General features: G+C 38.1%; 1 protein-coding gene across 1 annotated transcript in view; it reads left to right on the forward strand.

Moving 5' to 3' along the window:
• Positions 1 to 17,988, forward strand: part of MAP3K12 (mitogen-activated protein kinase kinase kinase 12) — a 117,736-nt gene that overhangs the window by 66,185 nt on the left and 33,563 nt on the right. The window contains exons 8-12 of the mRNA XM_053708298.1: positions 444 to 560; positions 1,895 to 2,020; positions 2,199 to 2,631; positions 7,231 to 7,301; positions 12,988 to 13,261. Of these exons, the coding sequence (XP_053564273.1) occupies positions 444 to 560; positions 1,895 to 2,020; positions 2,199 to 2,631; positions 7,231 to 7,301; positions 12,988 to 13,261 (1,021 nt within the window). The remainder of the gene's footprint in view (positions 1 to 443; positions 561 to 1,894; positions 2,021 to 2,198; positions 2,632 to 7,230; positions 7,302 to 12,987; positions 13,262 to 17,988) is intronic.

Raw genomic sequence — 17,988 nt, forward strand, 5'->3', positions numbered from 1 at the left:
ATTGGCCCTAAACACAATAGCATCCATACTACTCTTAAGCTCGGCCCTACCTGTGGCTAGTAATCTTTCCACTCATTATTTTTAGGCATGGCTTCCCTACCACTTTTAACCCCACCCACTACTTTGTAGTCCAGGCCAATACAGCTAATCAGAGGCTATTCTGTGATGTAGCCAAGGGTGCTCTTTGTCATATGGGAGACTGAAGTACTATGCACAGGATACTTCAGTCATCTGTAATATTTTCTAAAGGCTGTAGCATTAAATGTAGCTTTGCATTTTGCAAGCATTAAAATCAATTTAAATAATGTATGTTGATTTAGAAGACATGTTCAAGACGTAATGTTCCCCTCACCTTTAGTTTAATAAAAACTCAACAAGGTGTGATTCGTATTTGCTGTTAGTTTTCTGACTCCTCTAACATAATTCTGTTTGTGTACCCCCAGACATGCTCTGGATATCCGAGAACACTATGAACGCAAACTACAGAGGGCAAACACACTTTATGTAGAACTGAACTCTCTAATGTTACAGCTGGAACTGAAGGAAAGGGAACTGCTCAAGTGAGTACCTATAGGAAGGACTAAACAGATCTTATATTGGAGAGTAAAGGAGGATCATTCAAGTGGTTATAGCGAATTAAGTGTAGATGTAGGAACTAGTTGCGAGCAGATCTATAAGCCGACAATGGTCGTTTGTAATACTACAGATGTGAACATCAAGGGTGTCCATAATTTATGGAATTTTCTTCTAGACCTCAGAGGGGCTGGAACTGGATATGACTACTATGTGTAAATAGTTATGTTCCAAACAACAACAAAAGGACATAAATTGTGTTCCTTGGATTTAAAGATAAGTAACTTATGTGGCCAAACACTCACTCTCTGATGTAACATAATTATTAATAGATAATTAGACAATAAGTTTATGATATATCAGGGAGTACTGACTAGGAACTTCTGTTGGTTGGGTAAGTAACATGGTCACCATTCAGAACAGATGACAGAGGGTACCCTGCAATTTTACCTAAATAAGTGCCAATGGGCATTTTTAGAAAAAAGTTATAATTTGTGTGTTTAAAGGCCATACATTTATATGTGGCCCTTAAAGCTTCTAAACAAAATTGATCTGTGACCCCAATGTGTTAGAAGATTGGCCATCACTGAGATAGATTAATAGAATAAAACATACATGAACGATGGAACAATTAACAGAAAATTGGCTTGGATACTGAAAATTAATGTATGTTAGGTGTAACGCCTGAAAGAAGTTCATCAAACAAAGATTTACATATTTTTACATGACGGAGATTAAGACTCATGTGTAAAAAAAATGTGCAGTTTTCCAACCATGAGAAAAATGTATTGTTTATATGTGTTGCTAAGCAACATCTCAGAACCTGTGAGTGTGAGCCATGTAATTAAAGGGACACTCAAGTCAAAATAAACGTTTATGATTCAGAAAGACCATGCAGTTTTAAGACACTTTCCAATTTACTTCCATTATCAAATTTTGCACATTTTCTGGGGAACAAGATACGACGGAGCATGCGCACAAGCTCACCGGTTATAAGTATACTAGTCTGTGATTGTCTGATGTTTATCACATGATACAGTGGGCCGGATAATAGGAGAAAAAATAAAATTGTCAGAAAACAAATCTACTGCTTGTTTGAAATTCAGAGTAAGTGCTATTGCTTTGTCTTTTAATTATATACTTGTTAATTATGCAATTGGACTGCATTGATTGGTCCTTTAACTCTGTAACATCCCAAAATGTCAAAATCACTCTGTAAATGTTGAAATATCAGCCCCTTCCAGCTGCAATCAGTTTATCAGGAGTTATTAAACTGCAGTTCAGGGAATATATTTTCATAAAATTGTAATGCCACTTTCAGGAGGGAACAAAATATAGAAAAGAAATATCCAGCACCACTCAGACAGCAGCCTCGCCCATCTAGCACTATGGAAAAACTCATCAAGAAGAGAAATGTTCCACAGAAACTGTCCCCACATGGGAAGAGGTAACACTTATTTTCTAGCATATATTTCACAAATTTTGGTTCTGTAACTGTTCTTAGATACATTTTCTGTGTACATGTAATGTTTGTTGTGTGTGGGTCATAGTTACATGTGCTGGAAAGTAGTTGTGATACATATGTATAAAGAACACAAAAATAAATATCATTATCTATCTTTTAGGCCAGATATCCTTAAATCTGAAGTTCTCCTTCCTAAAGTGGACTCTGTTTTGTCCCCATCAACACCATCTGGCTGTCAGAAACTTCCTCCATCTCCAGGACGCGGCCGTCGGGGAAAGCCACGTTACCGTAAAGCTAAGGACATGGTGAATTTGAGGGCAGCAGTGACACCAGAGCCCACACCCCCGAGCCAACCACCACCAAGGGATCCACACCCCCTTTCTTCTTCCAGTCCTGACCTACTTTGTACTCCTCTGGAGGCTGAGGCCCGGAGAGGCAGTCAAAGTGCTGAGTGCTCGCCTGTACGATCTCTTCCTGGACCTCCAAGCCCAGACTCCCCCTCAGGACGAGCTGCAGGTAGCCGAACAACCAGAGGAGGACAACATCTGACACCAGCAGCCATGCTGTATAGAGCAGCTGTCACACGGAATCAGGTATTTGAGAAGGACAAGTTGAAGTAAAAAGAAATGTGTCAGGAATTAGTTGGCTGGGAGGTGTTGTGGGGGGCTGGGCATTAAAGGGACAGTATACACCAATATTCATATAACTCCATGTAATAGACACTACTATAAAGAATACTATGCACAGATACTGATCTAAAAATCCAGTATAAAACTATTTAAAAACTTACTTAGAAATTCCCAGTTTAGCTCTGTTAAAAAGGTTGCTCAAACACCTACTGCAAGTGGGAAATAGCAGACACTCCCCCTCCCCCTTCCTTTGCACATGAAAAGACCCTTCACACAAACAGTAGCAAGCTGGAGTAGGTATACATCAGTATTCTCCTAAAACTCTGGGGCTTGGTTAGGAGTCTGAAAATCAGAGCAATGATATTAAAATATGCAAAAATATACATTACAAAAAAACAACCGTATGGGCTATATAAATGGATAATCTACAAAACATTTATGCAAAGAAAAATCTAGTGTATAATGTCCCTTTAATGTGAAGGCACATTAGACTTTACTGTAGTGGGGGACCGGGGTATCATATTATCCCTAGGGTGCACTTTTAATGCATTAGCACCTATGTAATGTAGGTATCATTGTGGTGGATTGCTTGTTTGTGATCCATTTGTATTGAGCTTTAGGCTGCCCTGTGGCTGGTGTAAGGACGCTAGATCCAAGTGGCTATAATGAAAAATGTGTTTGTTCTCCACACCTAATAGTGAAAGAACATATCATACTCTTGATATTATGTGATTCCAGTGGAAATGAGCAACTCACTACTTGAGAGGTTTCACGATACATCTTCCAGCAAACTTAAAGAGATATTAATTGTATGGATATATAGCATTTCATGAAAAACATAAGAGCTGTTTATTTTGATTTTAAAACTAACAGGAAGTCTATTTTGTGTGCAACATGAAATTGAAACTCACTTGCTGTCCCAGAAGCACCTAATGTATGTGTGTGTGTGTGTGTATATATATATATATACAGTGGATATAAAAAGTCTTCGCACCCCTGTTAAAATGTCAGGTTTCTGTGATGTAAAAAAATGAGACAAAGATAAATCATTTCAGAACTTTTTCCACCTTTAATGTGACCTATAAACTATACAACTCAATTGAAAAACAAACTGAAATGTTTTAGGTAGAGGGAAGAAAAAATATAAAAATAAAATAATATGGTTGCATAAGTGTGGCCCATTTATCCGAACGGAGCTTGAAGGGCTGTGTTTCTGGCCAGTCTTCAGACTCGCCAGAAACACAAGTTATGGAGCAGCGGTGTAAAGACCGCTGCTCCATAACCCTGTCCGCCTGTTCTGATGAGGAATCGCCGGAAATCAACCCGATCGAGTACGATCAGGTTGATTAACACCCCCCTGCTGGCGGCCCATTGGCCGCGAGTCTGTAGGGGGCGGCGTTGCACCAGCAGCTCTTGTGAGCTGCAGGTGCAATGCTGAATACGGAGAGCGTATTGCTCTCCGCATTCAGCGAGGTCTTTCGGACCTGATCCGCACTGTCGGATCAGGTCTGCAAGACCTTTGATAAATGGGCCCCTTTGTTGAAGCACCTTTTGATTTTATTACAGCACTCAGTCTTTTTGGGTATGAGTCTATCAGCATGGCACATTTTGACTTGGCAAGATTTGCCCACTCTTCTTTGCAAAAACACTCCAAATCTGTCAGATTGCGAGGGCATCTCCTGTGCACAGCCCTCTTCAGATCACCCCACAGAATTTCAATCGGATTCAGGTCTGGGCTCTGGCTGGGCCATTCCAAAACTTGAATCTTCTTCTGGTGGTTTGTTGATTTGGATGTATGCTTTGGGTCGTTATCATGCTGAAAGATGAAGTTCCTCTTCATGTTCAGCTTTCTAGCAGAAGCCTGAAGGTTTTGTGCTAATATTGACTGGTATTTGGAACTGTTCATAATTCCCTCTACCTTGACTAAGGCCCCAGATCCAGCTGAAGAAAAACAGCCCCAAAGCATGATGCTGCCACCACCATGCTTCACTGTGGGTATGGTGTTTTTTTGGTGATGTGCAGTGTTGTTTTTGCGCCAAACATATCTTTTGGAATTATGGCCAAAAAGTTCACACTTGGTTTCATCAGACCATAACACGTTTTCCTATATGCTTTTGGGAGACTTCAGATGTGTTTTTGCAAAATGTAGTCTGGCTGGGATGTTTTTCTTCGTAAGAAAAGGCTTTCGTCTTGCCACTCTACCCCATAGCCCAGACATATGAAGTATACAGGAGATTGTTGTCACATGTACCACACAGCCAGTACTTGCCAGTTATTCCTGCAGCTCTTTTAATGTTGCTGTAGGCCTCTTGGTAGCCTCCCAGATCAGTTTTCTTTTCGTCTTTTCATCAATTTTGGAGGGACGTCCAGTTCTTGGTAATGTCACTGTTGCACCATATTTTCTCCACTTGATGTTGACTGTCTTCACTGTGTTCCATGGTATATCTAATGCCTTGGAAATTCTTTTGTACCCTTCTCCTGACTGATACCTTTTAACAATGAGATCCCTCTGATGCTTTGGAAGCTCTCTGCGGACCATGGCTTTTGCTGTGGGATACGACTAAGAAAATTTCAGGAAAGACCAACTAGAGCAGCTGAACTTTATTTGGGGTTAATCAGAGGCACTTTAAATGATGGCAGGTGTATGTTGACTCCTATTTAACATGATTTTGAATGGGATTGCTTAATTCTGAGCACAGCTACATCCCCAGTTATAAGAGGGTGTGCACACTTATGCAATCACATTATTTTAGTTTTTTTTGTTTTCTTCCCTCCACCTAAAATATTTCAGTTTGTTTTTCAATTGAGTTGTACAGTTTATAGGTCACATTAAAGGTGAAATGATTTATCTTTGTCTCATTTTTTTACATTACAGAAACCTGACATTTTAACAGGGGTGTGTAGACTTTTTATATCCACTGTATATATATATATATATAGTGGTAACAAAACTATAAACAAAATGATTACAAATCATGTATGTCATCTGATATTAACAAAAGATTATTAAACTAAAATTAATGCCCATAGCTTAATAGAAAATAATTTTGATAAGGTAAACCAACCTTATAACATCTAAACTTGTACTTCATTTTGTGTATATCATAAAAAAAAAGAGGAAGAGGAGTACAAAAAAAGGGGGGGGGGACACCTCCTGGTCCTGGAGATCTTGAAAAAAAGAAGAAGACAATATCCTCCTCTAACTCATTATCCAATATAACTATCCAATTTATTTCTATTATCACTTTAGCTTCCTTCTCTTAGCATCTCATTATCACTTTAGCTTCCTTCTCTTAGCATCCTTGCTGAAGAGTAATCCTAGGAACAGCAATGCACTACTAGCTGAGCACGTCTGGAGAGCCAATGACAAGAGATATATATGCAGCTACCAATCACCAACTAGCTCCCAGTAGTGCATTGCTGCTTCTGAGACTAATTTGGTATAATTTTCAGCAAAAGAGACCAAAAGACATTTGATTATTAAGTAAATTGCATGCTCTTCTTAAGTTATGAAAGTTATGTTAATGTTGTCTTTACTGTCCCTTTAAATACAACTAAGATCTATAGCTTATTTCTATTTTGGAAATGTATTCTCATTTTATATTCATAATTTGATTTTAGTATATTTGAGATATATCGTTTTGAGTACTTGATAGACCAGCCAGTCAGACTGTTAGTATATGGCCCCAAGAGTGAGATGCCATAACATTTTATGCTAATCAAAAACTTTCCTCTTACATTAAAATATGAAATAGAATGTTTTGGAATTAGATGGTGTTTTTTTAGCATAATTTGCAAACAAATCTCTATTACAGATATTCTGCATAGAAATTGTGTTTGTTAACACATATAACCCGTATGTGTTTCTCTAGGTGGTGTCATTATTAAAGGGAAAAATGCAAAAATGGTTTATATGCATCTACATTTTACAAATTTAAGGAAGTTAGTATTTTCCATTGTTTAGTTTAGTTTCAATATTCATGTAGGAGAACTCAGGTTGATGTAAACTTCACAGATAGTTTGTGTATGTTTTATGGACAAATAAATATGCCGTAATATGTACCTTGTTTGTGAACACAGTTAACTAATGTATTTGACAGACTAAAAGTCTACGTCTGTATGTAATGTTCTTAAGAAATGTAATACTAAGGGACTGAGTGTCCAGATTGGACAGGGGATAAAATATTTAATTGCTATGTTGAAGTCCACAGCCTCAAATTGCACTCAAGGTACCTGTTATTATTATATTTGAGCACAGAGTTTCAGTTTTGAATTAAGTTCTGAAGAGAGAGCTGAAATCAGGCTTTTCCCTGCTGTTTTTGCATTTGGCTTAAACTCTGGCACAAATATAATTGGTGTGTAATGTACTTCATACACAGACAATGTTGACTATTGTATGCTCTATCTAAATCATGAAAGAAAAAAATTGTGGTTCATGTCCCTTTAAGTAGAAAAATGAATTAAACATACAGCTAAAGTGAATTGGGACAACACAGAGGGACAGTGGACATGAGATCTAAGCTGATTCTACCAAATGAAAACTCTTTTTTCTTTCTATCTCAGAAGCGTGGTGTCTCCTCAGAAGAGGAAGAGGGGGAAGTGGACAGTGAGTTAGAAGTGGAGAGAAGGCAAAGGTGAGCATCCATTTCTTAAACATATGTACCATTATAAACAGCTGAAATAGAAGAAAGAACCAGTTGCCCTATATAGTGTAACTGTCAGTTGTATTATCCTTTGCTTTTTATGATTTTTACATTTAATATATTTTATAAGATAATCCGCTGCGCATAGCAAGAATATCTGAATAACCTATATTAATTAGAACTACTACTCACTGTTATCAAGTATATTTCTTAAAGTCGTACTTTCTCTGATCTGACATAACTTAAGCAATTTTCTTCCTTTTAAATATATGTTTGCATAATACTTCTTTACATTCTTGTCTTTTATTCACACAAACTGCCCATAAATGGAACCCAACAACTCAATAACTTTTGGTTTCATAGTGAAGCAACAATGTTTTCATACACAATTCACCAGGTGGTCTTTCCTGACTTAGCATTAAGGCCAACTGGTAGTATGTGCAAAAATAGCTTTTGTGCAGTGGCAGGATCTGGGCATATCTCTCTCGCTTTCTCTCTTCATACTGACTCAACACATGCTTAGTATACACTGTAAAGCAGTATGATGGACGTCTTGATCAACTCATGCTTAGTATACACTGTAAAGCAGGATGATGCACGTCTTGATCAACTCATGCTTAGTATACACTGTAAAGCAGGATGATGCACGTCTTGATTAACTCATGCTTAGTATACACTGTAAAGCAGTATGATGGACGTCTTGATCAACTCATGCTTAGTATACACTGTAAAGCAGTATGATGGACGTCTTGATCAACTCATGCTTAGTATACACTGTAAAGCAGGATGATGCACGTCTTGATTAACTCATGCTTAGTATACACTGTAAAGCAGTATGATGGACGTCTTGATCAACTCATGCTTAGTATACACTGTAAAGCAGGATGATGCACGTCTTGATTAACTCATGTTTAGTATACACTGTAAAGCAGGATGATGGACGTCTTGATTAACTCATGCTTAGTATACACTGTAAAGCAGGATGATGCACGTCTTGATTAACTCATGCTTAGTATCAGGGCCGCCACTAGAAATTTTGGGGCCCCTGACTTAACCATTGACCAGGCCCCCCCCCCCCCATTTGACATGTGCAATTTTTGACCAAGTGACTAAAACGTATATGCACTTTATTCTGAAGTGTCTATTTAAACTTGGAAATGTTGTAAAGGTAGTAAAATACACTGAAACATACACACACACTCACACATAAGGATTCACATATAGACACTCTAGCAAACACGCAAAGAAACTCAGACACAGACACCCAAACAGACACTTAGCACTTGTTTACATTGACCTGACAAGTAATGAGGTAAACTACAGTTTTGTAAAAAAAGGAGATTTAGAAAACAAAATATGGAGTTCTGATTATCTTTTTGTAAAGGAAAATGCCAACTAAATGATGACAACAGCATGCAGTGGCTGAAAGGAAGGGCCCTGAACTGCCTAAACAATAATTTAAAGGTTAAATGGTAGAGTGGTGACTTCCGTAAAGGTCTCATTAGTCTCAAAGTCTGTAGCAAGATGTGAATAATCAGTAGTAAGGTCAAAATGTCCTAAAAAGGAACAGACAATGGACACACACACACACAAACTCAAACTTGCACATACACCCAAGGAAACACCAACAGAGACAGCCTCAGAAAACACACAAAGACATACACACACACACACACACACACACAGAGACACCCACAGAAAACACAGAAAGACATACACACACCCTCACAGAGACACCCACAGAAAATACACACCCTCCCAGAGACATACACAGAAAACACAGACATACATACACACACAAACACACACCCTCACAGAGACATCCACAAAAAACACACACATACACACCCACCCTCACAGAGGCATCCAGAGAAAATACACAAAGACAAACACACGCCCACCCTCACAGAGACACCCATAGAAAAAGCTCAAAGACATATGCACACACCCTCACAGACATCCACAGAAAATGCACAAATACATACACAGCCACACTCACAGAGATACCAACAGAAAAAAAAATACATACACACTCATAGAGACACAAACCAAAGCACAAAGACATAAACACAGACACCCACAGAAACACTCACAGGAGGAAACATTTATGCACCTTGCATCCCCTAAATCAACAGTGTGTGACATGCATGATAAAAAAAATGCAGAAATTAAGAGATCACTTTTTAAAGAATCATATTTGTAAATGTGCAATCAAAAATAATTCTGTGAATTCAAAATTGTACAATAATGATCTGGGTAGATGGCTAGATGAAGAAAATTACTTTTAAAAGGTTGACATATGTTTGTTTCATATTTTCCCCATTTTCCCCAACCAAGAGCACCACTTCAAATATAGCGTACAAATGTTCCCATATGTCAGCTGTACTTGTGGATTTTGAAAATGCTGTACTCTATATGGTTTTGGTGGAACCATAAGCTGTGGTACTCATACCATTAGATCTGGTTAAATGCAGGATTTAAGCTTGTTGGTATGCATTTCAAAATTAAGTCAGCTGTAGAGTAAACTGAACAGTTTTAAGTTAACCTGTCTCATTTCCAACACTGAGCAATCTAAGTCTGAGAGTATAACATGTTATGCAGATGTAAAAATCTTAGATAAAATGCCTCCTTGTATCTGGAAAGTCCTTGCATAAAGGGGCAGTAAACTGGAATGTAATATATATCATTTGTGTATTGAGGAGGAAACATTTCTGAATGGTTTTAAATATAGAATTTCTACAGCATTGTCCAATAATCATAAATACACTGCTGCTAAAAAAAAATGTGTTTTTATGGACCCCTGGCCCCACCATACAACTACTACCACACTAAAGTTACAATCTTAAATTGCACAAAGAAATAAAAAACATTTGCTAAGTAATTCCTACCTCCTCTGCAAATGAAAGTGACCAGCCGTGCTGACTCAGGCACACACTCTACAAACAAAGTGCCAAGTCTGTCTCACACTGTACATAGCTGTTTAGTGCACACTCAGAAATCCTCTCAAATGCTAATACTTTACTCCTTGTAATAACATTTCCATGCTCAATTAGTACTCTGCTGTAGTACCCACTGGTGGCTGCCAACATTTAAAAAAATTTTTTAGTTCTTGCCTCTTGGGGCCCCCCTAGCCCATTGGGCCCCTGACAGGAGTCACCCCTGTCACCCCCTGATGGCGGCCCTGCTTAGTATACACTGTAAAGCAGTATGATGGACGTCTTGATCAACTCATGCTTAGTATACACTGTAAAGCAGGATGATGCACGTCTTGATTAACTCATGTTTAGTATACACTGTAAAGCAAGATGATGCACGTCTTGATTAACTCATGTTTAGTATACACTGTAAAGCAAGATGATGCACATCTTGATCAACTCATGTTTAGTAGACACTGTAAAGCAGCATGATGCACATCTTGATCAGCTCATGATTAGTATACACTGTAAAGCAGGATGATGCACATCTTGATCAGCTCATGATTAGTATACACTGTAAAGCAGGATGATGCACATCTTGATCAGCTCATGATTAGTATACACTGTAAAGCAGAATGATGCACATCTTGATCAACTCATGTTTAGTATACACTGTAAAGAAGGATGATGCACATCTTGATCAGCTCATGATTAGTATACACACTGTAAAGCAGAATGATGCACGTCTTGATCAACTCTTGTTTAGAATACACTGTAAAGCAGGATGATGCACATCTTGATCAACTCATGTTTAGTATACACTGTAAAGCAAGATGATGCACGTCTTGATTAACTCATGTTTAGTATACACTGTAAAGCAGGATGATGCACATCTTGATCAACTCATGTTTAGTATACACTGTAAAGCAAGATGATGCACGCCTTGATCAACTCATGTTTAGTAGACACTATAAAGCAGCATGATGCACATCTTGATCAGCTCATGATTAGTATACACTGTAAAGCAGGATGATGCACATCTTGATCAGCTCATGATTAGTATGCACTGTAAAGCAGAATGATGCACGTCTTGATCAACTCATGTTTAGTATACACTGTAAAGCAGGATGATGCACATCTTGATCAGCTCATGATTAGTATACACTGTAAAGCAGGATGATGCACATCTTGATCAGCTCATGATTAGTATACACTGTAAAGCAGGATGATGCACATCTTGATCAGCTCATGATTAGTATACACTGTAAAGCAGAAGGATGCATGTCTTGATCAACTCTTGTTTAGAATACACTGTAAAGCAGGATGATGCACATCTTGATCAACTCATGTTTAGTATACACTGTAAAGCAAGATGATGCACGTCTTGATCAACTCATGCTTAGTATACACTGTGAAGCAGGATGATGCAGGTCTTGATCAACTCATGCTTAGTATACACTGTAAAGCAGGATGATGCACGTCTTGATCAACTCATGCTTAGTATACACTGTAAAGCAGGATGATGCACATCTTGATCAACTCATGTTTAGTATACACTGTAAAGCAAGATGATGCACGTCTTGATCAACTCATGCTTAGTATACACTGTAAAGCAGGATGATGCACGTCTTGATCAACTCATGCTTAGTATACACTCTAAAGCAGGATGATGCACATCTTGATTAACACATGCTTAGTATACACTGTAAAGCAGGATGATGCACGTCTTGATTAACTCATGTTTAGTCTTCGAATACACTGTAAAGCAGGATGATGCACGTCTTGATCAACTCATGTTTAGTAAACACTGTAAAGCAGGATGATGCACGTCTTGATTAACTCATGTTTAGTATACACTGTAAAGCAGGATGATGAACGTCTTGATTAAAGGGACAGTCAAGTCCAAAAAAAAACTTTCATGTTTCAAATAGGGCATGTAATTTTAAACAACTTTCCAATTTACGTTTATCACCAATTTTGCTTTGTTCTCTTGGTATTCTTGAAAAACTAAACCTAGGAGGTTCATATGCTAATTTCTTAGACCTTAAAGGCCGCCTCTAATCTAAATGCATTTTGATAGTTTTTCACCAATAGAGGGCATTAGTTCACGTGTTTCATATAGATGACATTGAGCTCATGCACGTGAATTTACCATGGAGACAGCTCTGATTGGCTAAAATGCAAGTCTGTCAAAAGAACTGAAATAAGGGGGCAGTCTGCTGAGGCTTAGATACAAGGTAATTACAGAGGTAAAACATGTATAATTATAACTGTATTGATTATGCAAAACTGGGGAATTGGTAATTAAGGGTTTATTTATCTTTTAAAACAACAAAAATTCTGGTGTTGACTGTCCCTTTAACTCATGTTTAGTATACACTGTAAAGCAGGATGATGACCGTCTTGATTAACTCATGTTTAATATATACTGTAAAGCAAGATGATGCACCCAGGTGTATTTTTTCATTGCATAATACAGACATATATAGAAACTGTGGCTCTCTTGGGAGTTTGCTAAGCTGTTGCTTTTTTGATTTCAGGAAATTAACCTCACACCAGCATACACGCTTCTTGCTGGTAGTGTATGTGAATACACAGGGCTGTGTGTTTGCACTGTGTATTAAATGTTTTTATCAGTCTATGTCCGATATTTAGCTACAAGCCTGCGAGAATTGTAATTGTAGATGCCCCAACAAGTCACTCAAATGTGTGTGTCTGGCAATTACTTGTTGTATGCTAACTTTTGACTTGTATCTGTGCAGGTGGCAGGCAGAAATGTCCCAACATCAGTCTCCCAGTTCAGAGAATCTATCTGATGGAGAAGAGGGAAACACTACTGACCCCTCTCATAGTGTCACCCCCGATGTGCTGAGCACTAACACAGATGAACGTCCTGATGAACGATCTGAGGATCTTGTTTCCCAGAGCTCAGAGCCTCCACTGGACCTCCTTACTCAGTCTGATGGACTATCGGAAAAGGAAGCTGTTGTTCAGAAAGTGAAATCTCAGTTGAGCAACGAGCAAACTGCTGGAGAGGTGAGTCTCACCAGCTCGGTCATAACATGTCATGTGAATAAAAATCTATGTTGAGCTTTACTCAAAAAATAACTTGCACACAAAGACTAATGTATCTTGAACATCTTACGAAAAATATATATATATATACGGTAGGATATTAAAAAACATTTCTCTTTCTCGGTAGCCAGATCTCAGTTGTTTTACTGAAGCAAATTATGTACTGTAATTGTTTCTTTACAATTGTTCCTAATGCTCTGTTTTACACATTGTATCAAAATTCTAAAAGTGTTGCTTTACCTTTGTTTGTCATTTAAAACAGTTGATTTTGCCTGTTAAAAACACCACCTATACTGAAAGTATGAATACTTTTGTATTCTACTCTCTGTAGAAAACCTATGTTAAAGGGACAGTATACACCAATTTTCATATAACTGCATGTAATAGACACTACTATAAAGAATAATATGCACAGATGCTGATCTAAAACTCCAGGATAAAACCTTTGAAAAACTTTCTTAGAAGCTCCCAGTTTAGCATGGTTGAAAAGGTTAGGTGGGGACACCCACTGAAATGGTCTGGAAAACAAAAAGAGCGGACACTCCCCCTCCCCCTCCCCCTTTCTCTGCATATGAAAATACCCTTTACACAAACAGTAGCAAGCTGGAGTAGGTAGACAACAGTCTACTTCTAAAACTTTGGGGCTTGGTTAGGAGTCTGGAAATCAGCACAATGTTACTTAAAATAAGCAAAACTATACATTTTTAAAAAAAACTGTGTGTGCTATATAAATGAATCATCTAAAAAACATTTATGCAAAGAAAAATCTGGTGTAAAATGTCCCTTTAGTATAAGACAGCAATCAAGTTCACAGTGGGTAGTGGAAGATATAGATAGTAAAATTTCCCTTTTCAATTGCCCTTTCTCTAAGAATTGGCCATTGTGTAAAGACAGAGGGATAAGATAAGGAGGCCTTAACATATCGAGAGATAGATAAGATTAGAAAGTCTGCTATTTCTGCAGGCCCAGTCCATTTATATGGGCATATTTTTTTAGTACAATGGATTGAGGCTTCAATCAAGAAAAGCAACTATATATATACAGGGAGTGCAGAATTATTAGGCAAATGAGTATTTTGACCACATCATCCTCTTTATGCATGTTGTCTTACTCCAAGCTGTATAGGCTCGAAAGCCTACTACCAATTAAGCATATTAGGTGATGTGCATCTCTGTAATGAGAAGGGGTGTGGTCTAATGACATCAACACCCTATATCAGGTGTGCATAATTATTAGGCAACTTCCTTTCCTTTGGCAAAATGGGTCAAAAGAAGGACTTGACAGGCTCAGAAAAGTCAAAAATAGTGAGATATCTTGCAGAGGGATGCAGCACTCTTAAAATTGCAAAGCTTCTGAAGCGTGATCATCGAACAATCAATCGTTTCATTCAAAATAGTCAACAGGGTCGCAAGAAGCGTGTGGAAAAACCAAGGCGCAAAATAACTGCCCATGAACTGAGAAAAGTCAAGCGTGCAGCTGCCAAGATGCCACTTGCCACCAGTTTGGCCATATTTCAGAGCTGCAACATCACTGGAGTGCCCAAAAGCACAAGGTGTGCAATACTCAGAGACATGGCCAAGGTAAGAAAGGCTGAAAGACGACCACCACTGAACAAGACACACAAGCTGAAACGTCAAGACTGGGCCAAGAAATATCTCAAGACTGATTTTTATAAGGTTTTATGGACTGATGAAATGAGAGTGAGTCTTGATGGGCCAGATGGATGGGCCCGTGGCTGGATTGGTAAAGGGCAGAGAGCTCCAGTCTGACTCAGACGCCAGCAAGGTGGAGGTGGAGTACTGGTTTGGGCTGGTATCATCAAAGATGAGCTTGTGGGGCCTTTTCGGGTTGAGGATGGAGTCAAGCTCAACTCCGAGTCCTACTGCCAGTTTCTGAAAGACACCTTCTTCAAGCAGTAGTACAGGAAGAAGTCTGCATCCTTCAAGAAAAACATGATTTTCATGCAGGACAATGCTCCATCATACGCGTCCAAGTACTCCACAGCGTGGCTGGCAAGAAAGGGTATAAAAGAAGAAAATCTAATGACATGGCCTCCTTGTTCACCTGATCTGAACCCCATTGAGAACCTGTGGTCCATCATCAAATGTGAGATTTACAAGGAGGGAAAACAGTACACCTCTCTGAACAGTGTCTGGGAGGCTGTGGTTGCTGCTGCACGCAATGTTGATGGTGAACAGATCAAAACACTGACAGAATCCATGGATGGCAGGCTTTTGAGTGTCCTTGCAAAGAAAGGTGGCTATATTGTATATATATATTTGTGAATGTTGAGATGTTATATTGGTTTCACTGGTAAAAATAGATAATTGAAATGGGTATATATTTGTTTTTTGTTAAGTTGCCTAATAATTATGCACAGTAATAGTCACCTGCACACACAGATATCCCCCTAAATAGCTAAAACTAAAAACAAACTAAAAACTACTTCCAAAAATATTCAGCTTTGATATTAATGAGTTTTTTGGGTTCATTGAGAACATGGTTGATGTTAAATAATAAAATTAATCCTCAAAAATACAACTTGCCTAATAATTCTGCACTCCCTCTATTTATATATATATATATATATATATATATATATATATATATATATATATATATATATATATAGACAAACAGAGCAATTTACCATACGTTGTTTTATATTTATCAAGGAGAAACCAATTTTACAGTACAAAGTCCCTTTAAATGCCTGGGTCAAGATAAAGCAGTAATTAGTAATACTAGAACAAAGAACAATTGTAAAAGTCTAACACCACATTATGTTATCTGACAGTTATAGGGAATCTACTCATATAGCTGTGCGATATGAGCATTGTGGTTATTTGGCTTCTAGTGCTTTCTCACTGGTAACGCACTTCAAAGCAGATCCTGTTAAAAGGAAAACATACAGTAGATTGTTATCCAGCAGATAAATAGGACCTTTATATAAAATGCACATTATGTATCTTCTAAAAAAGATATTGTGGTCAATAAACTTTAATCCACTGCTCCAATTGGTGATAGCAACAATGCCTTAAACACGCACACACACGCGTATGTATATATATGGGTGCGTGTTATTCTTGTTAAAGGGATATTCCAGCAAAAGTTGAAATGCACACGGGTGCCTTTCAGTTTTGAACATAAGCAGTTTTGCAATATATAGCTGTTTCAAGACTTATACCCAAATGTTAAAGTACTTGAAAGTGATGCAGCACAGCTGTAAAAAGCTGACTAGATAATATAACTTGAACATTTATTTGTAAAAAAGAAGATATTATGGGGCATATTTATCAAGCTCCGTATGGAGCGCTGCTCCATAACTTGTCCACCTGCTCTGAGGCCGCGGACAGAAATCAACCCGATCTCATATGGGGCCCCATTACATATGCGGTGTCGCCCGTCGGACATAGTTTTTTTACCCATAGACTAACATATAAAAGATGCGCAATTTGGTATCCAATATCCAGCGCAAGGACTTACGTGGCGAAAATGGAGAAATCTTACTCCATTTTCACCTCGCCATAAAAAGCAACCGTAGCAAGCCTTGCGCTTAGTATTGGAGCCCGGTAACTCCCTAAAATGCCTTCCAAAAAAACCTAACGCATGCGCAATGTCTATCTACCTGTCAACCGCAATCCCCCACCGCAATAACTAATAAAGTTTATTAACCCCTAAACCACTGCTCCTGGAGCCCACCGCCACCTGCATTATATGTATTAACCCCTAAACCGCCGCTCCCGGACCCCACCGCACCTAAATAAAGTGTTTAACCCTTAAACCGCCACTCCCGGACCCCGCCACCACCTACATTCAATTTATTAACCCCTAATCTGACCCCCCTACACCGCTGCCACCTACATTAAATTTATTAACCCCTAATCTGACCCCCCTACACCGCCGCCACCTACATTAAATTTATTAACCCCTAATCTCCTGCCCCCAACGTCGCCGCCACTATATTAAATTTATTAACCCCTAAACCTAAGTCTAACCCTAACACCCCCCTAACTTAATTATTATTTAAATAAATCTAAATAATATAACTATTATTAACTAAATAATTCCTATTTAAAACTAAATACTTACCTATAAAATAAACCCTAAGATAGCTACAATATAACTAATAGTTACATTGTAGCTAGCATAGGGTTTATTTTTATTTTACAGGCAACTTTGTATTTATTTTAACTAGGTACAATAGCTATTAAATAGTTAATAACTATTTATACCTAGTTATAATAATTACAAAATTACCTGTAGAATAAATCCTAACCTAAGTTACAAATACACCTAACACTACACTATCAATAAATAAATTAAATTAATTAACTACAATTAGCTAAAATAAAATACAATTACATTAAATAAACTATAGTACAAAAAAAAAACACTAAGTTACAGAAAAAAATTACAAGAAGTTTAAACTAATTATACCTAATTATACCCCCTAATAAAATGCCCTACCCTATACTAAATTACAAATAGCCCTTAAAAGGGCCTTTTGCGGGGCATTGCCCCAAAGTAATCAGCTCTTTTACCTGTAAAAAAAAAGAACAATCCCCCCCCCAACATTACAACCCACCACCCACACACCCCTACTCTAAAACCCACCCGATCCCCCCTTAAAAAAACCTAACAGTACCCCATTGAAGATCACCCTACCTTGAGCCGTCTTCACCCAG

The sequence above is a fragment of the Bombina bombina genome, chromosome 3, assembly GCF_027579735.1.
Source record: "Bombina bombina isolate aBomBom1 chromosome 3, aBomBom1.pri, whole genome shotgun sequence".
NCBI classification, from domain to species: Eukaryota; Metazoa; Chordata; class Amphibia; order Anura; family Bombinatoridae; genus Bombina; species Bombina bombina.